Source organism: Labrus mixtus, chromosome 13 (assembly GCF_963584025.1).
Source record: "Labrus mixtus chromosome 13, fLabMix1.1, whole genome shotgun sequence".
Classification (NCBI taxonomy): Eukaryota; Metazoa; Chordata; class Actinopteri; order Labriformes; family Labridae; genus Labrus; species Labrus mixtus.
Genome location: NC_083624.1, coordinates 5,519,163 through 5,538,675, shown reverse-complemented (window position 1 = coordinate 5,538,675; position 19,513 = coordinate 5,519,163). Strand labels below are relative to the sequence as shown.

Genomic DNA, 19,513 nt, shown 5'->3' with positions numbered 1-19,513 from the left:
TGGAATTGGTGCGATTTAGGTGACACGATTTTTTTTTTTGTTAGTGTTGTTACTTTTGAGGAGGCAGAGGGGGAGGCGCGTGGAAGTGATGGTGGGGGGGCTGATCACCACAACTTTACATTTCCGCGGGTGTGTGTGTGTGTGTGTGTGTGTGTGTGTGTGTGTGTGTGTGTGTGTGTGTGTCAGCACTTATAGACTCGCTCTCTTTTTCTTAAGTCATTTTTTTTGTCAGGAGGTTATCAGCTGGTGATCATAACTCTTTTATCCCTTAATCACACGCCACACAATTGTTGCTCTATTTAACTTTAGGCGCAAAGATCGCAGATAGGGGTGGGGGGGTAATCCGGATTTTTTTTATTATTATTTATTGTGCAAGAAGGTTACATCGCGCGAGAAAATGCAGAATGTTTTCATATATTTACTTTGAAAATGAATTTGAATTTGAATCACAACGCTTTTTAATTTTTTTTTATTCATTTGTCGTTAGATGGGGGGGGGGGGGGGGGGGGGGGGGGCAATGCCTTAACTGCTTTGACCCCTGGACCTCTGTCGTGCACCATCATCGCAGTGCTCGCATCCTGTTGCAGAGGGCCGCGCACAAAGGAGCGAGGAGCTTTGTTAAAAGAGGAGTGACTGATGGGGGATGACAGAGAGAGTAAACAGGAGGGCCACCGGGGTCCCACTGTCACTATGAAGGCTAATACTCCACGATCCCTAAACCAATACTACAAGGCAAAGACAATAACAATAATCATCTTAATAGGATAATGTTTAATGATTATTTTCAGCCTTGTATTTCCAGAAGATTCCTTTTTATTTAAATGGATATGAGATTATACCTGTGTGGGTGCATTGTTAGGTGTGTGCGTTTTAATTAATTTAGAAATATAATCTGCGCTTTAAAAAGACAAATGTGCCAAAAATCTAAATTATCTGTCAATGTTTTGGTCAATAAAATATATTGCCTATTTTCAAATCTAAAAAAAAATGCCAATGAATAAATATAATTAATTTATTTTAATTTCATGTCGTAATATAAGCAATACTAGCTCGTTAAAAATAGGTCGTTACACCGTGTTTGTGTTTGTATTTACATCCTTGTGGGATGTTTTCATTGGCTCTCCCAGCCCTGTGTAGCTCTCCTGGTGTCATCATTACATTGTCATCTCCTCCTCGGGCCTTCAGCCACATGGCCACTGGAAACCCTTTTATTGACCATTGTGATCTCTCCCGTTAACCCCATTTACCAAAGACGCATGGATCTGTCCGAGTGATCCGGGTCCCTCAGGCCCCTGAACACAGAGCTACATCAAGCTAAGCTCCAATTAAAGTAAAAAACAGCAAAGAACGATGGAATGATTAAATCGTTAGTCTCGCCGCGGGAAGTGGTATTTCGTTTCCCTTTCAATTAGAGGTTGATTGGGCTTTTCAAGGGAGGTCAGCTGTGAAATCTGGATTAAATATGCGCAGAGTCGAAGACGCACGGACAGTTTTTTCCTCTCTTGGTTCACTTCGCTGGATGTAAACGGGGGGAAAGACATGAAATGTTTCAGCCACCTAAAAGTCCGCTAAAAAAAAATAACAACAGCAAAGCAGTTTACACGTGGTCGTCTTTAGCTGCACAGACACGAACCATCAGGACGCGTTCGCCATCACCAGCAGACGGCGATAACGACGCGTTGCCCCTCCATTTTCACGTCATTATATGGCTATCCATTCTCTCTCACGTCATCTTCTGCATTGAGAGTGTGTTATTTCTCTCCCTGACACCTGCTATTATTACATACCTTAATTACATACCTGGAGGGAGAGAGAGAGAGAGAGAGAGAGAGAGAGAGAGAAGCAGAGAGAGAGACAAGCAGAGAGAGAGAGGAAGAGGTCGTTAAAGAAATTGGATTTTGACGCGCTGGTGGAACATCAAGTCTACTGATGTTGAACTGACTAAAAAGTAGATTACATTTTTACGCAGGCTGCCAGGAAGAACTGTGAATGGAGAGTAGCCTATTAAAGATAGGAGGCAATGTCAGACTTTTACGCACAGATATAGAGAGAAGGTATACAGAGATATAAGACTTATTGAAGGCCTAGAATTGTTTCTTTAAATGTTAGAATTCATTGACTTCTTTATTTTATTTCATCATTATTAATTATTATGATTTTTTTTAATATGTCGAGCTGTTTGACTCATCATAATCACGGGCAGCACCCACCTTTAGGCCGCCACATTACAGCTAACAAATCGTAGTTATTTTTGTTTGGATAAAGTCTCTTCGAGCCTGTTTGGAAATTTAAAATGCCTGGTGCTATTTGTGGGATTGACCCTCCTTTCTGCCTCCTCCTCCTCTTCCTCCTTCTCCTTCTCCTCCTCCTCCTCCGGTGTGTTCTTTCTCTATGGGTCCTCTAGTCACCTGACCAAACTCCATGCAAATCACTCTGCTGCTACAGCCTCATTGGCCGCTTGTGGCTCATTTAACCGCTGTCAGTGCGCATCACATGGCCGCCGCTTTAACTAACTTCTCAACTCCGACAGGGAAAGTGGCTCCAAAGCGCATTCTATCACAGTGGATGTGAAGACAGGCTGAAACACTGGTTGGAGAACATTTCATTCCCCCTTTTCGGATTAATTTTCATCTCGTGTTTGACTCATTTGGGGTTAGAATATTAATTTTGAAAAGCCAGTCCTCCTGTGCGCACTCGCTTCTGTGCGCGCCTGAGCTATCTTGAAAAAAGACTTTTTTCTCTGTTGGTGGCGAACTTTAAAAACCGGGTTAATGTATAGCATGATGATGGAAACTGACCTCCATTCCCCTGGCCCCCAAACGAACACTACCACGGGGCAAACGGGTCCGAACAGCGGGTCCAAAGCGAACCAGGAACGGGTGAAGAGACCGATGAACGCGTTCATGGTTTGGTCCCGCGGGCAGCGGAGGAAGATGGCACAGGAGAACCCCAAAATGCACAACTCTGAGATCAGCAAGCGGCTGGGCGCCGAGTGGAAGGTGATGTCCGAGGCTGAGAAGCGCCCTTTCATCGACGAGGCGAAACGGTTGCGCGCCATGCACATGAAGGAGCATCCGGATTACAAGTACCGGCCCAGACGGAAGACCAAGACGCTGCTGAAAAAGGACAAATATTCTCTTGCCGGCGGACTGCTTTCTGGGCCCAGTGGGGGCGGTGGAGTTGGTTTAGGGGTCGGAATGAGTTCATCGGGGGTCGGGCAGAGGTTAGAGAGCCCCGGGGGTCACGGAGGCTCCAGCTCCGGCTACTCGCACATGAACGGCTGGGCGAACGGTGCGTACTCGGGACAGGTGGCTGCTGCCGCGGCGGCCGCAGCGATGATGCAGGAGGCGCAGCTCGCCTACAGCCAGCACCCGGGCAGCGGGGCGCACCACCACCACCACTCACACCACCACCACTCACACAACCCGCAGCCTATGCACCGCTACGACATGACGGCGCTGCAGTACAGCCCCATCTCGAACTCTCAGAGCTACATGAACGCTTCTCCATCCGGTTACGGCGGGATCACCTACACGCAGCACCAGGGCTCCGGCGTCTCCTCCTCGGCTGCCATGGGGACGTTAGGGTCGCTGGTGAAGTCGGAGCCGAGTGTAAGCCCTCCCGTCAGCAGCACACACTCTCGGGGTCCGTGCCCCGGAGACTTGAGAGAGATGATAAGCATGTATTTACCGACCGGAGAGCCGGGGGACCCGTCAATGCAGAGTAGACTCCATGCCTTGCCGCAACATTACCAGAGCGCAGCGGCTGGAGTGAACGGGACGGTCCCTCTAACACACATTTAGACTCCCAGAATAATTGAAAACTGCTAACGAACACATAACCAAATATTTACCTCTTTTCTAAATCACCCCGGCCCCCGAGAACTACCTGCATTTTGTACAGAATGTTTATTGTAAATGAAGGTAAATAGCAGATTCATCTCGGCTCTTTTTGGAGTAGCCACCAGTGGAATTATATAACGAACATGACGCTGAGATATTGGTTATTGTGCTCTCATCTTTTTGTCCATCACTTCACAGTCTTAGTTGAGGGTTTCACCAGGTTCACATGCTGGTGTTTGGTTCAATTGTCTCATATATTTTTTCTTTTTTTGAGGGGGGGGGGGGGGGGGGGAGGGGAGGGGGGGTTCTTGTAAGTTATTGAAAAATGAGAAAACGTGTCATAATCTGAAGAAAAGTGCTTTAAAAAGAAATGGGAAACTCACATTCTTTAAAAAAAAAAAAACATTTGTGTTTATTTGCAGAAGCCTGTGTCTTAATTCTTGGAAATCATCTCTTTTTATTGTAACACTAATTATTGTAAATTGTGAATAATTTTAATATTTCAAAGATGACGGGCGACTGCTGTTGTAATTGAAGTGCTTTTCTGTAAGTGAAAAGCCCTGATTATTGCAAATGAAAGAAGAATTGAATAAATTTCACGAGATCTTGCTTTGATTCTTAAGACGACGGTCTTTACATTGATTATTTTTCCACAATCTTCTTTACACGAGTGGTTTTTCACGTCTTAGGACACATGAATATCAGCAAGCTTCCTCTCGAGTAAAACAGAACCACCTGTTTTAAATTTTCACACCATGTGTTCCGGACACAGATCCCACGAGCTTTCAAATGGCCTAATTGTTGTCTGATTGTTTTTTCTAATTGTGCGTAAAAGCTGAAGGCCTGAGAGGAAACCACATCAGTATGGATGATGAGTTTGTTTGAAGATCTAAACTTTTTTTCTGTTAGTAATTTAATTTATATACCGACTATATTTAAAAAAAAAAATCATTTTACATTTCAGTCATGCAGCAGGCCAAACTTTATCAAGCTATTTTTATATTTAAAGCAGGGCAAGTTGATTCACATGTGTGGAGTATTAATATGACAACTTAGAGTTTAGTTTGAAATGTAATTATGACACATTCGTTTAAGCACATTAAAAAAATGTTTATGAAAGAGTGCAAGTGAACTAACCATTTGTTGTTGCAATTAACGAATCGTTCTTCTTAATTAAAGAGTAGAGATTTAACCTAAATTTACCATTCAAGAGTTTTATTTTCCCCTGAAGTGGCTGATCTGATGTAACTCTGTTCATAGAGAAAAAAAAACATCAATGAGCATTTAAGCTGCAAAAGATTTCTTTCATTTTCATCTTGTATAGTCATTCAATTGTTTAAGACTTTCTCTAAATTGCTAACAGATGAAATTGTGTGAGACTTCACGTTTCGTCATAAAATCTCGTCAAATGTAAAACAAAAAAAAAATATTTAAATGACATAAAATTTGAAATCTTATTTATTGAAACCTTTACATTCGAACAAGACATCCCTCTCAAATAACACATTAACTGATATATTATCATCGTTACATTAATATCGTTTTTTTATGGGCAGAGACATTTCAGTGAGATTTTAAAAATGTAACTTCTTGATTAAACACCTGATTTAACCTGAAGGTAAAACAATAAGTAAAAAAATAATCTGTAACTGACAGTTAAGTAATACAAGGGTTGATTCAAAACCACATTTAATAAATAAAAACTAAACGAATCTAATATTCAATTCTCTGTTATCTTTTATGGACTCGTGTTTTATCGTCCTCTTCATCTGTTTGCATTTTATTGTTTTTATCTTAAAGAATCCGACACATAAAGTTCAAAGATAATAGATAATATTATAAAGAAATAGTGATCAACCTACAACAAAATAAAATAAAAACTCGCATCCATAAATCCTCATAATCAAATGAACACAGATCCATCATGAATTTAACAAATATTTGTGAGTTCTGATATTTTACCCGGTTTTTTTATTCTTACTGTGTGGTTCAATCATATTTCAAATTGGCTCTCAGGTGCGTTGATATCTTGCTCTTGACACTTGACAGAGTCAGTAAAATAAAGGGAAACAAAAAAACAGGGAATCTGAGCAGTAAAGTTTTCTTTGATATCACCACTGCAAGACACTTTAGGGGGGGAAAACAGTTCGGCTGATTGTAGAGGAAGAAAGAACATCTTCGTGTCAGTTTTTGAAAAATATAAAAACTGAGTTGGATAAACAGAACTTCTCACTGACCCAGCAGACACTCATGACACTCAGCTGATGTGGTCACTGATGACTCATCAGATTTTACAGCTGTAGGTTTTTCACTTTTAGAGAGACTGCCAGTGTTTCGACATTTGACCCAAAAAAAAAACATCGTTTAGCAGAAAAGAACATCATGCATCCTCTCAGATTAATAATGCTTTTAAAATGATTTAAAACAAATAGTCTGATGATGACGTCAGATTTTGACAGGCCACAGCTGGTTTTGACATGTACATCTGTGTGTGCCTGTAGGCCTTGTATGTAGAAACAGACTAATAACCATACACATGCAAATGAGGGACATTTATGCATACTTACGCATAATAATAAAAAATCAATTATTCTCAAATACATAGTTAAAGGGCCTATTTAACACTGATGAAGACTTGCATGGTATGTCAATTAAACCTGTTAGGGCCTCATAGTAGAGCGTGTCACGTCTGCAGGCTGCGTATTAATCTGGTGAAAGAAAACCACAGGAACAATGTTTGGGAAATGACTTTAAAATTCCAAAAAAGCGAAAGAAAGCGCATCTGTGGAGACATCTCTTGCGCATCGCAGGCCTTCCTCGTGTGTTTCGCATCTGTTTCCATCTTATCTGTTGATGTGAAGAGATGCGGATTAACACTGAATGCGCGGAGAGGCGGAGCGCGTCACGGCGCATCGCCAGACTAAAAAAGAGGAGCGTTCTGGCAAATTTAACCCGAATAAATTACACCTTGAGGTGGAAGAGGGGTAAGTGTAGGTTGCAATGTATGCAGGCGCTGCTTGCTTATTTGTGTGTGTGTGGATGTGTGTGCGTAAGAGGCATGTATGTGCGTGTGCGTGTGTTTAGCTGACCGGCCAATAAATCTCTCCACCGAGCGATACTCTTATCTTGTAGCCACCGATATATTCCGTGCTAGGAGGCCATCAGCTCCAGCGCACACTCGGTGCCTCGTAAAGCCCCGATCCCTTGCACTCCCTGTCCTAAATGGGGATAATTAGCGTCACTTTATCACGCCTCTGCATATTTTCTCCTCGTCTCCCCCCCCCCTCCCCCCCTTTTCCTAAAAAAATTACCAGGCAGCCTGCTCTCGTCGCCTTCTCTGTCACAGAAGATTATGGAGACAGATTGCACAGAGCGAATGTGCCGGGCGAGATTAGCGCGGAATAGAGAAAGCAACTGGGCCAATGAATTCCTCGGAAGGGCCTTATCGTGCAATTACACGTTGACATGTTTAACAATCTTGCTGCCTCTTAATCCTGCAGTGCTGCCTCTATCTACCCACAGCTACCACACTGCACCCCGGCACACAGACCTAATGCACCAAAACGCAGCACAAATGTCCTGAAAGTTCTGAGAAATTGCTTAATTTTCAAACTTTTGTGCAGCATTGAAACGCCTTTTTTATTTTCCTTTTTTTATTTTTCAGATTTCTCCGTTGTTGGAATAACATCTGCACTGGAACTTTTTGACAAGAGGTGAGATATAAAAATGAAAAAAATATATTGACTTGGTTTATTGTTACAAAAACATCTCTGTTTCCCCTTTATCAAATCAAAAAGTGACAGAAACCCAAATATTGTTTCGCCAATTCCATCCAGAGTGCTGATTTTTACGCACAAAGTGTCCATCTTATTTGGAGTTAGATGCAGACTTTTCCATCTCTCTGCCCAACACACACACACACACACACACACACACACACACACACACACACACACACACACACAGACATACACTCCTCCTCTCGTCCCCCTCTCCCCTCCCCCCTGCTTGGCGGTATATCGGGGCCTGTGTGGGAGTGATTGTGGAGCGCCACTGTAGGAATTTGGCAGCGGCCGCGGTTTGGAGAGCCGCCCCACGCTGAGCCCCATTCAGCGGCCAGCGCGCTGTGAGGTTGGGAAGTTTCACTCAGCCGTACAACTCAATGGCCCCCACAAAGGCGATTACAAGCCCCAGCGCATTCCTGTAGGGACCTGGGAGCGGCGCAGGTGCGAGGGGGGACCCTGGTAACCCCGTCAGAGGAGTGATAAACACGGGACAGGGCCGGGGCCACACAAAAACCAGGCGCTCCACAGGAAGCGGGGAGTTTGAGGAGGAAGGAGGCGAAAAAGGAAGAATAAGTCTCAAGACGATGGAAGTTGGGTGGGAGGAGGTGAAGAATACTGAGTGGCTTCACTGTCCATCACTTGAATGAAAGGAGAAGGAGACTCACAATCAGGGCTGCAGCCAGGATTTCACTGAGGTCATGGGTCCAAAGTCTCACAGCAGGAACCATCAACCCCACCTATTTAAAGAAAGTGGACAACACACTAAAAATCTCAATTTCTCAAAGAAAACAAACTAAAAATGAATAATTTAACTGATCAAAATGTATTTCTGAAGATTTGTTTTTCAGATGTTAATACTTTCTCGACTGTATGCCGGGTTTGTAATTCAGGTGGAAAATCCTCAATCCCTTAAAAATATCTTCTTCTTTATTTGAAGACATGCACGCTTCCAAGTAGGCCTATGAGAACTGCAAATAACAAACAAAACAAAAACACAAATACTCTAAAGCAGGGGTTCCCAACTTTTCAGGTCGTGACCCCTAAAATGAGGGTGACAGAAACTGGGGACCCCCCCCCCCCACTGTTCTTTAAGGTGGTTAGTTAGGTATATAACGTAGCGACAGCCATACACACTCTAATAAACCTATCCAAAAAATAGGAACACAAAATAATACAACAGCCTAAAAACTATTGACACTGTCTTATATGACATTGGATTACATTTTTGTATATTTACAAAAATGGGTTAAAAAAATATATTCTTAGGCACTTTTAAATGATTTTTAATTTTTTATGGAAGGCCTCTCGCGACCCCCCTCTTGGTGGCTGGCGACCCCCACTTTGGGAACCACTGCTCTAAAGTATGTGTCCTTATGTAGAATATGAATTTTTCCTGCATTAAAACACACCTCAAATTGTTGCACAAACTTTGATCGCAGAGCTGCAGCTTTGCCACCAAAAATGATTCAGCAGAAAAGTCAGCTGAAAGATTTATTTTTGGGCTTTTTTTTGCCTTTGTTTGAGAGATAGGACAGTGGATAGAGATGGAAATCATCAGCGGCTCCCAGCAGCTAAAGAGAAAAACATTTTTGGTAAAAATGTTTGCCAGCTTTGCAAGAATATATGTCAGTGTTGTGTTTTCAGAGTATTTAATTGCCCCCCTAGTGGCCCAAAAAATATTTATGCAGCTTTAAAGCTAGTTTCGCAACACATTTGATTCCCTTTACATCTTGTAGATTTGAAGCAAATGACCTGACAAAATAAGAAATATGGGCAAGCTTGTCTTATAAAAAGGGCAGAGATAGATGGTTTTATGATAGAAGGAAACTCTTGAGCTGCAGCCACTCCACAAATGGAGGTCGGTGCTCTCGTTGAAGGATGTTCAAAATATAACTCAGTGGACTCCTTCTCTCAGACAGGATCCAAAGAAAGTACTGGAGCACACAGGTCACTTTAAGGCACATTTATTTAGATGCAATAGATTATAGATAGATGGGTTTTGCAGGCATAGATGTAAGCACTCTTTTAAAGACAGCAGTGGTGACGCATTGGATGTTCGGGAGCTAGGTGCAAGTGGCTTTGATGGCTTTTTTTTTAGTATCCATTGAATCAATTTTACTCTGACTGTTTCCAAAGTTGCTTAAACAAGTTTAGGCCTCTTAAATGTTAAAGGCTTTACATGCGATTTTTTGAAGTAAATTGAATAACGTTTTTGCTGATTCACATTTGTCTGGGTATTGTTCTCCGTATTTTTGTATGTATGGTAGTACTGAGTCAAATAAATCTCAGAACTTAGGAAAAAAATCTGTGTAGACTGTAAACTGTAAACCATGAACTGACAGGAAAGTGAAAAAGTCTTTAGCACGTTGAGTAGCAACTCAATTTAGCATTAAAGCGAGCTAACTTCAGCTTAATAGATTATGATGGAGATTATTTTAACCTGTTGGGAGCACTTAAAGGCTTTATCTGTGATTTTTTGATCCAGCAGATGTCGCCCTTGAGCACCAGCATGAAACCAAAACAACTTGCGCTGCATTGTTGTGTTAGCATGCTAATGCTAGCGATCTTTATTATGCTCGTATCTTCACACTGCATGTAAATTTACCCGAAATGAGCGTGATCTAGAAACACAGTTAAGCAGTGAGTACAGTATGTTATTCTTCTTTTCTCTAGTCCCTCAATTAAACAACTTTTATACGCAAGGGGAGGAGTCAGCCGGCCGTCCAGGCGATGTAAACAAACTAAAGATAGGACTCTGAAAACTCTGAAAACATCACAGACAGTGGGACTCGGGTGTTACACCCATTGTAGACAGTCATGACTCACAGAGTTATTTTCAGAGGATATACTTGATTTATATTACATTGAAGTGAAGCCGCATATAAAGCCTTTAAGACTGGCCAAAGATCAAAGTGTAAAAGATAATATATCTATCTATCTATTTTAAATTGCCAGTTGGCAGCAGACTGAACCTGTAGTCTCTCCTGTTTGTTGGATACTTTTTTTTTTTTTTTAGCAATCCATCACCCCAACTTCCCAGAAGCTTATACACATCCTTTTTTGGAGAAAATGTGGACAGTCTGTGAAACTATAAGCATCTAAAACATATTCAGAAAATCACTCTTAAAATTCAAACTTGCGCAAATACCTGTGACTTATTAAAGCTGCTTTCCATTAATGGCACAGAAACAACTACAAGAAGAACAACGATTATTTAACCTTTACTCGCCTTGAAATGTGCTTTGAACACCTTCTTGGGCGTTGTTGTGTTCAGTGCTCATGGACAAGGGGGAAGAGGTGCACACACAGGTGGAGGTTTTACTCAAATATAGCAGAAGTTGGGGCACCGGACAGCCTACAGCGGTTATGTTAAGCGCCTCATGTACAGAGGTTGTTCGTCACAGCTGCACTGGGTTTGAATCCAACCTCTGGCCTTTACTGCCTCTCACACTTTCCTCCCAACGTTTCCTGTCTCTCTTCAGCTGTCCTATCTAATGATGGCAAAAGGCCCAAAAAATATATTAAAAAAATAAGAAGTTTCTCCGCCTGGGATGATTTAAGAGGGAACAAACTGGACACAAATACGAGCAAAACTGCCAAAATTGGATTAAGATATCTGTGTAGCTTGTCAGTGATCCGGGTCAGAGTACTTCAAACCTTAATCAGGCAACTGGACTCGGTTTATGGTCTTAACCTAACTCCACTTGCTTTTTGGATTAAGGTAGCATCAAAGAAAATAAAATATATATTTAGAGGTAGAATGACGATAAATTGGCCTGCATACTACATAAAAGTGGTGCGTTAAAAAAAATCCAGTGTTGCTATATTTTACTGTCTTACTCGTTTAATTGAAGCATAACACAAATAAGAATCATTCTGCAGAAGGACTTTTAGATCACTGAGTTGCAAAACTAATCGGGCAACCCAGGCTTCATAATTCCCATTTACACAAACTCAACTGTAGGACCCACAATCTGCCTTTTGCTGCAGATTTGTATTTTCTCAGGTCTTGCTATTTTGCACTTTCAGTACACGACATCTACTACTAGAAATCTTGCTATTTCATTTGCCATTTTTTCCTTCCGCCTGTGATTCTCACTGCTGCTGCTCTCTTAGTAATAAACCAGTAATGATGATGAAGATCTGTCACTGTATATCCTTCCATTTTTATTTCCCTCTGCATTGTAGATTTGTGAGGGCAGCATATTCATTAATAAGTCATGAGGTTTTGGGCATGGGGGTTTTATCCGTTTTTCAAATTAAACTGTCGAAATAATTATATTTTAAAAATTGTCAACACTTGACATAATTTAAAATGGAAGAGTGAATCTTTAAGAGTTGCTCCCAATCTCTTCAGGGTCTCCATGTGTCCTTTTTGGTTCAACCAAACATATTTAAGCAGTGTCCCAATTATCAGAAGAAGGATTAGGACCAAACAATCACTGTTAGTTGTTTTCTCTCTCTCTTTTCTCTAAGTGTTTCCACAAAGACTGTCCTCCATTGAGACAAACAAACTTACCAGAGGGAAAGGGACATTTGAAATAAAATGTTCAAGCAAACAAGCCGAGCGGCTTCTCGTTTCTCACAATAAGTATACAACTAATCTGAGTCAGAAATGAATCAGGATTTTATTGTCAAGCACCCTGCGCTGTCCAAGGCTTTAGAAATGGAAGTATCAGGTGATGGTTCAACACTTCAAATCTAATAAATTATAAGACAAAGAGAGTCTGGTGTCAAATTGTACAGAGAATTATGATCTCAGGAGGATGATTCATGCCAACAGATTTGATGATCCACTGACTTTGACTTCATTTGATTGAACCTTTATTTACTTAGTCTTTATATGTGATTTTTCACACTTAAATGTAAATCAAGTATATCCTCTGAAAATAACTCTGTGAGTCATGACTGTCTACAATGGGTGTAACACCCGAGTCCCACTGTCTGTGATGTTTTCAGAGTCCTATCTTCAGTTTGTTTACATCGCCTGGACGGCCGGCTGACTCCTCCCCTCGTGTATAAAAGTTGTTTAATTGAGGGACTAGAGAAAAGAAGAATAACATACTGTACTCACTACTTAACTGTGTTTCTAGATCACGATCATTTCAGGTAAATTTACATGCAGTGTGAAGATACGAGCATAATAAAGATCGCTAGCATTAGCATGCTAACACAACAATGCAGCGCAAGTTGTTTTGGTTTCATGCTGGTGCTCAAGGGCGACATCTGCTGGATCAAAAAATCGCATATAAAGCCTTTAAGTGCTCCCAACAGGTTAAAATAATCTCCATCATAATCTATTAAGCTAAAGTTAGCTCGCTTTAATGCTAAATTGAGTTGCTACTCAACGTGCTAAAGACTTTTTCACTTTCCTGTCAGTTCATGGTTTACAGTTTACAGTCTACACAGATTTTTTTCCTAAGTTCTGAGATTTATTTGACTCAGTACTACCATACATACAAAAATACGGAGAACAATACCCAGACAAATGTGAATCAGCAAAAACGTTATTCAATTTAACCTTCATTTACTTCATATTGTGAAAACACTGTCAACGCAAAATCTAACGGAATCAATCCCCCGCCTTGTTGACGGGAACATCACAGTTGTTAGCATGCTAATCTTTGCCATCTCTACCTTCTCTGCAATATAACGGGCAGATAATAGATTGTAACCATTTTAGTTTATTGGTTTATTTGACAGGGACTGTTGGGCCAGAGTTAGCCATGAAGCTAATCTACATCTGTGTTCAGTACCATCACAGAGCTAGTTTTATGTGTTATGTTCATTGTGTGTGAAACCAAATATCAAGGCTAACTTATCATTTCAACTTTTCCCAAAAGTAACTCCTAATTAAGCTCCTTATGTTAACCCAGCTGTGTTTCACAAGAGTTGGTTATGTTTATGCGCAAAAACAAACCTACTCTGTGAGGTTTAGCATGTTTAGCATTATAGCTACAACAATCTGTCAATGTTTATCTTTGCTCGAACTGGAGACTACAGGTTACCCATACGCATTATCATTGTGATCATGTTTGCTCTTACTGACATTGTTCCCTTTTTTCTAGATCTTTGCTTGTGTTGTTCTTACTCTCTGATGAACGTCGCTTTGGATAAAAGCGTCTGCTAAGTGAATTGTAGAATCATGTTAGCATTATGCTCTAGGAAGAGCTGTGCAAAATCACAGCACTGGACTCCTGTTCTAAAAGGCATTACTCACTCATGCTAAAGAAAATAGAAAATGTATTTGTTGCCTTTCTCATGTGTTGGCCAATGATAACTCCCAAAGGATTTGTTCCTGGGGGAAAAAACTCCATAAAGTTTATGGTCGGTCAAATTAGGCACAGTGGAGTGTTGTCAGGCAGGTGCTGTCCATTCTTACTTTGTATCAGCCCAAAATTAATTAAATAAATCTGTTAAATGATTAGAGAGAAGTAGACAGCGAGCGAGTCCAGAGTCCAGGCTCCTTTAAAATAAAGTTGCTTCTTCTGGTTTTGCACCTCTGTCCTGTAAACAATCCCCAGTGACACGCTGAATATCACTTCTTGCAAACTGTAAAAACATTTGAAAAACTGTTTTTTGAAAATTGGTATTGAATGACAATATAGAATGCAATATTCAACTGAAACCATATTCTCATACTTTACAACGAGGGCCCTGTATGACTCAAAACAAGCTCTCTCCTGCTCTCGCTCACTCAACAACACAAACACAACCATGTTTTGTACAACCCGTACGGAGAGTCTATATCTCCATCCAGCACACACACAAACCCACCAGATGCTGTAAAGGATTTCTGCTCCTGTGTGGCAGGTGATAACTCTCGGCGCCGCGCAGATGGGGTTAATGAGGGGTCAGCGTTCAAATAAGGAACAGCAGTTTTACGGTGCCTGCTGCACGCTGATAGCTGTTTGAACTGGCCGACCTTTGACCTCCGCCGGGTCAAGTGATCAACAAACCTGGGTCGTTTAGATGGGTCAAGATTGGAACAAGTGAAGGATGTTTATGTTGCGGCAATAAGTCCACAAGGTCGAGATAAATAGCTGTTAATGGTTATAACGCTGATCAATTTGTATCGAGAGCCATTAGATTGTTGTCGGCTATCAGGCTGATTAAGGTTATGGATAAATGTGATTCATTTCTAACTCAAGTGATAACCTGCTGCATAGGAGTCATTCAGCTGCTTCAACCATGTGTGCACATTTCTGTCTTACTTTAAATATTGACATGTGCACAAGAATTACCATTAACAGTCTTATGACATGTATTGTAATTTTTAAAAAATCTGAAATTATACCAGATAAATGCAGTTTATTTTTTATGTACATCAATTTAAATTGCAATCAAACAGTTTTTATTTTTTGGGTTTTTTTAGTCATTTTCGGGAGTTTTTTTTCCCCCACACATTGGGACAACGATACTGGCCCAACACAGGAGAAGGAAAGGTGGAGAGACATGTATCTTCATAAACTTTACATGTAAACTTGTGGCTTTAATTTATTTATTTTTAATTACAAGGACCAACAAATTAACACAATACACAACAACAACATACAGACACATTACAACAAAACAAAAAAACTAATCTTTGCTCGTTTTTTGTCAACTTGTGGCTTGCGATTATGTCACTTATGTGTCATTAACCACCTCTAACATAACCATTTCTGTTCAAAGTTTGTTTAGTCTACATGACAAGCCTGAGGTTGAAACTTTTACTCAAACAAAAAATCTGTGAGCTGCCTGTGACTCACACTTTACTGTGAGCGCTGCAGGTGTAGCCGCCTAGAGTAAGCAATCAGCTGTGCATTCAGGTGGGTTCTACAAAATGGAAAAAAACATCATTCAACCTCTATAACACAACAGAGTATAACACATTTCTGGACACACAGACCCTGCATGCACAGTGGTCAGTTCTCTGATTATCGATGGTGATATCAGACAGACTTTAACTGTAGATTAGTCACTGAAACGAGAAAACCGACGGTTTCAGTTTGGGTTAAATAAAAACCACAAAAGTGTCAAAAGCATGACGTGCTTCAGCTCACTTTACTGACATCACAATGTGAATATCAGACATGCGCACATAGAATTGCAATGGTGAAAAGATATAATGTACAGCCCGAGTCTTATCTGTTTTGTTGTTGTTGTTATTGTTGTTGCTGTGCATGTCTTTCTGTCTTTCTGTCTCCCTCTATCCCATCTTTTTTCCCAGCTCTTCCAGTTGTGACTGATGACTCTTTACCAATAAGTCTGATTTCTGCTCGAGGTTTTCTGCCTGTTAAAATGATCGCTTTCCTTCTATGTCTGTTTGTTTTTCCTTATCATCGTCTCTCTCTCTTTCTGCAACTCCTTCTATCCCACTTTCTCGGCCCAGTGGGTCATGGCAGACACCTGTCCACCAATAATCTGGTTCTGCTCAAGTTTTATGCCTGTTAAAAAAAACTTAGTTCTTCTCTAATCTGTCTGTCGGTCTGTTTCAGTTTGTCTGTGTGTCTATGTTATTGTCTTTCTGCATCCTCCCATATTTCTCTTTCTTAGCCTGATAGGTTGTGGCAGAAGGTCTGTGATCTATACCTGCTCTTTATGTAAAGTACCCTGACATGACTTTGATTTTGATTTGGCATTATATAAATAAAAGCCAGTTGGTTGATTGATTGATGTGTACATGGAGCTCAGTGTTTTTCTTATAATAAACCAAACCTACATTTTTTTTTCTGTTTTTCTTTATTGACTTTTAATTTGTGATATTCCTACAAATCAATATCCTTTCTCTGTCCATCATCTTCTCTCCCTTTCCATCTGTCAGTCTCCAACAGAAAACTGTCCACCACGGCCGACACCGGGTGGACATGGATCCCCGTGGGGGGGGGGGGGGGCATGTGATTAACAGATAGCAGCTCATCTCCTCTGCTGGCAGGCCATCATTACCAACGAGCACTAGAAGACAGGTGATGTGGACGAAAAAGACCTTTTGGAAAATGTCAGCGACAGTCAGAGCCCCAAATCTCCTCCATTTACTCTTTCCCGTGTGATGCTACCTACTCTAAACCCCTTCATTACGCAATCTCTTTCTCCCCATTGAGTAATGTTTTGTATCTAAGTACAGTGTCTGATTTCAGAGCATGTGGAGATTTTAGTTTGTCCTATGATCGGATATAAAAAAAGGAAAAAAAAACGAAAACACAGCGCTGTATCTCATCAATATAAACAGAGACAAACACAAACAGAAAAGAAAAAATAGAAAAAGGAAAACAGCAGTGTCGGCAACAGCTCCCCTTTCCCTTTTTCTTCCTTTCACTGGAGCCAGATTCACTGTCTTAATACTCTTAGTCCCTCAGTTGGCATGTTTTCCAAGAACCCGCTGCATTTTCAGATTTGTAAAATCCGTCAAAATGCCTGTAATGAATATTTCTACAGCCCTGAGTGTATTTAATGTGATGTGTGACCGGCTCAATAAGCAACATGAACTGATCTGGAACTAGAAATGGAGATCTGCAAACGGTTTTTGTTGTGTGTTTCTGTTTAGACAAGAGTGTCAGTGTGGAAAACGGTTCTTTCTGATTTTTAACACAAACATTTATTCAGCTTTGTTCTCTTAAAGATATTCCTTGTGCATGAAACTTCACGTCATGTATATTTTGTGTTTTGATTTTTTTATTTTTTTTAAAGATCTATGAGTAAAAAAAAATTCTGATTTGCTTAACTGTCATCTTGGGAGTTTTTAAATGTAACTCAGCACCTGCGCCTTTTTTTTTTCCTGTTGTCTTAGATTTTACTTGCAAAAAAAAAAAGAAAAGAGAAAACTATTAAATAAACTCCTGCATCTTACTGCTGCTTAAGAATAAAACATTTCCCTTTTCTGTCTTTTTTCTCCCCCCCCCCCCCCCCCCCAAACGTTCAATCTTACAAGGTAAATTAATAATTCAAAGAGATAAGTTATGGAAAAGTTTTAACATTTAGACTGTGTATTAATTTCAAGGCCTTAATATGCCCTCAATTATATTAGCAATGCCCTGAAGTAATTGATTTTAGGTAGAGAAAGAGAGTGGTGCAGGAGGGGTGATTTTTGTGGATGTGCAAGAACGGCAGAGTCAATAAATGAAAAATAACTAACAGCATAATTGCTATGAGCGTTAACCTTGCTGTATTTATTATTTTTCTCTCATTATGAGTTTTTATAAATAAATATATATACATGAAAGTTACTCCAATAATAATATAAGTTGTTTAACTGCTTTCTGCAGAAATTTATATTTTCTGTTCACTTGGTCTATCGTTGACTCCTTTAGGTGTGTGCAAGCAACCTGCACAAACACTCATGAGACTCAGGTCCAGCTGTGTGTGTGTGTGTGTGTGTGTGTGTGTGTTTGTGTGTGCAGAGTGGGTGAACAGACACACACACACAAAAAAAATCATACAGGGACTAGATAATGAGCATCTCAGGTGACTACATGCAGTGATTACCAGGTTGCTGCTGTTATAGGAAATATATCACATGAACATACACTCCCACTCTGTCCTCACACTCGCATTCAGACGCATGCACACACACACACACACACACACACACACACACACACACACACACACACACACACACACACACACTCTTGAGAGATCCTTGGTTATCACACCCTTCCAGATTGTTCTGAACTACTTATGGAAAACACACACATCTCAAGATGTGGCCACTCTTGCCAATACGAGCCCAGTGTTAAGAACAGTTGTTGTCGTTGTCTTGGTGTGGTTTTTTTTTTAGCATCTCTAAATTCCTAGCGTTGCTAAGGTGCTTTGGGAGGGGATTAACAGAGGCTGGCGCCGATGAGCAAGCCTCGCAGATTTCCAACCAGCAGGAAAAAGACAAAGAAAAGAAGGGAAAAAAAAAAACAGCAGAGGGTTAGACAACAGGGAAATGGCAGTAACAGCTTGTGTAAACACGACGACTTGAGAGAGAGGTAAAGAGGTAGAAATGAACGAGGGCTGAGCGACGGAAAGTGAGACTAAATGAGGAGGCCTCAACTTTCACACGCGCACTGAGGAGACTTTCCTTTTTCACTCTTTCTCTCTCTTCCCTCCTTCCTCCTCTCTGTCTACCACATTTCCCTCTAACCCTCCTTCCCCTCGCTTTCTTTTCATCTCCTCTGCTCTCATTTCTTTCTATCATCTTTATTTCCCCTCAGGCAACAGTTTGAGATCCAGACTCTTTTTTTTTTTTCTCATCATCTCTCCTTCTCCCTGTCACAACTTCAAACGACGCCGGCATTCAGGTCACAGCGATGTGCCCGGAGCGTCGGTGACTGTGCCATCTCAGGTGTACGTCTCCCAGCGTGTCCTTGATGACACATACACTCTCTCTCTCCCTTTTCTCCCAATCTCGCTGCTTTTAATTAGCGTATAGTGAACCAAGGAGACAGCTGTAGCCACGTTCAGGAGTTATCGACCTGCTTGTGGTTGCAATGTTTAATACTTCTGCAAGCTTGGGAAAAAGACAACAAATATAGATGAAGTTGAAGAAACCAGAATGTGTTTTTCTAAGCTGCACCAAACAGGGAGGTCCTCGTTTTCTTGTCTTTCCTCAGGCTCGACGTCTCAGGTAGAGTGTAACTCTACGCGGCCTGTTTGTGGAATACAAGGCACTTGACCAAGGGCCAGCTCCGCTCCTCCCTTCCCTCCCCTCTTATCCCCTCCCTCTCCTTTCCTTCCCCCCCCCCTCTACCTGGGTCAGGTTTCCCCTCACCCCCCCTCCCCTCTCTTCCTCCCTTTCTCCTCTCTCAAGTGATGGCAGGTAGTCTGTTTTGCAACCTGTGGATGTTGAAAAGCATGTGTCTGTATGTTTGTACTCTCCCCAGACAGGTGTTTGTGACTCTGTTCTGTTTTCGGGGGGCC

General features: G+C 41.1%; 1 protein-coding gene across 1 annotated transcript; it reads left to right on the top strand.

The window, feature by feature from the left end:
• Positions 1–1,890: 1,890 nt before the first annotated feature.
• On the top strand, positions 1,891–17,474 carry sox1a (SRY-box transcription factor 1a). Its single transcript, XM_061053319.1, has 3 exons — positions 1,891–3,611; positions 7,507–7,555; positions 16,434–17,474. Exons 1-2 carry the CDS (start codon positions 2,772–2,774, stop codon positions 7,525–7,527), a joined length of 861 nt encoding a protein of 286 aa, XP_060909302.1. The 5' UTR covers positions 1,891–2,771; the 3' UTR covers positions 7,528–7,555; positions 16,434–17,474.
• Positions 17,475–19,513: the final 2,039 nt, after the last annotated feature.

Excerpts from the sequence above, each read along its gene's own strand:
- sox1a (XM_061053319.1), top strand. The coding sequence starts at position 2,772 with ATGTATAGCATGATGATGGAAACTGACCTCCATTCCCCTGGCCCCCAA. Across the intron at positions 3,612-7,506 it reads TGGTGAAGTCGGAGCCGAGT|ATTTCTCCGTTGTTGGAATA; the intron begins GTAAGCCCTCCC and ends TTTATTTTTCAG.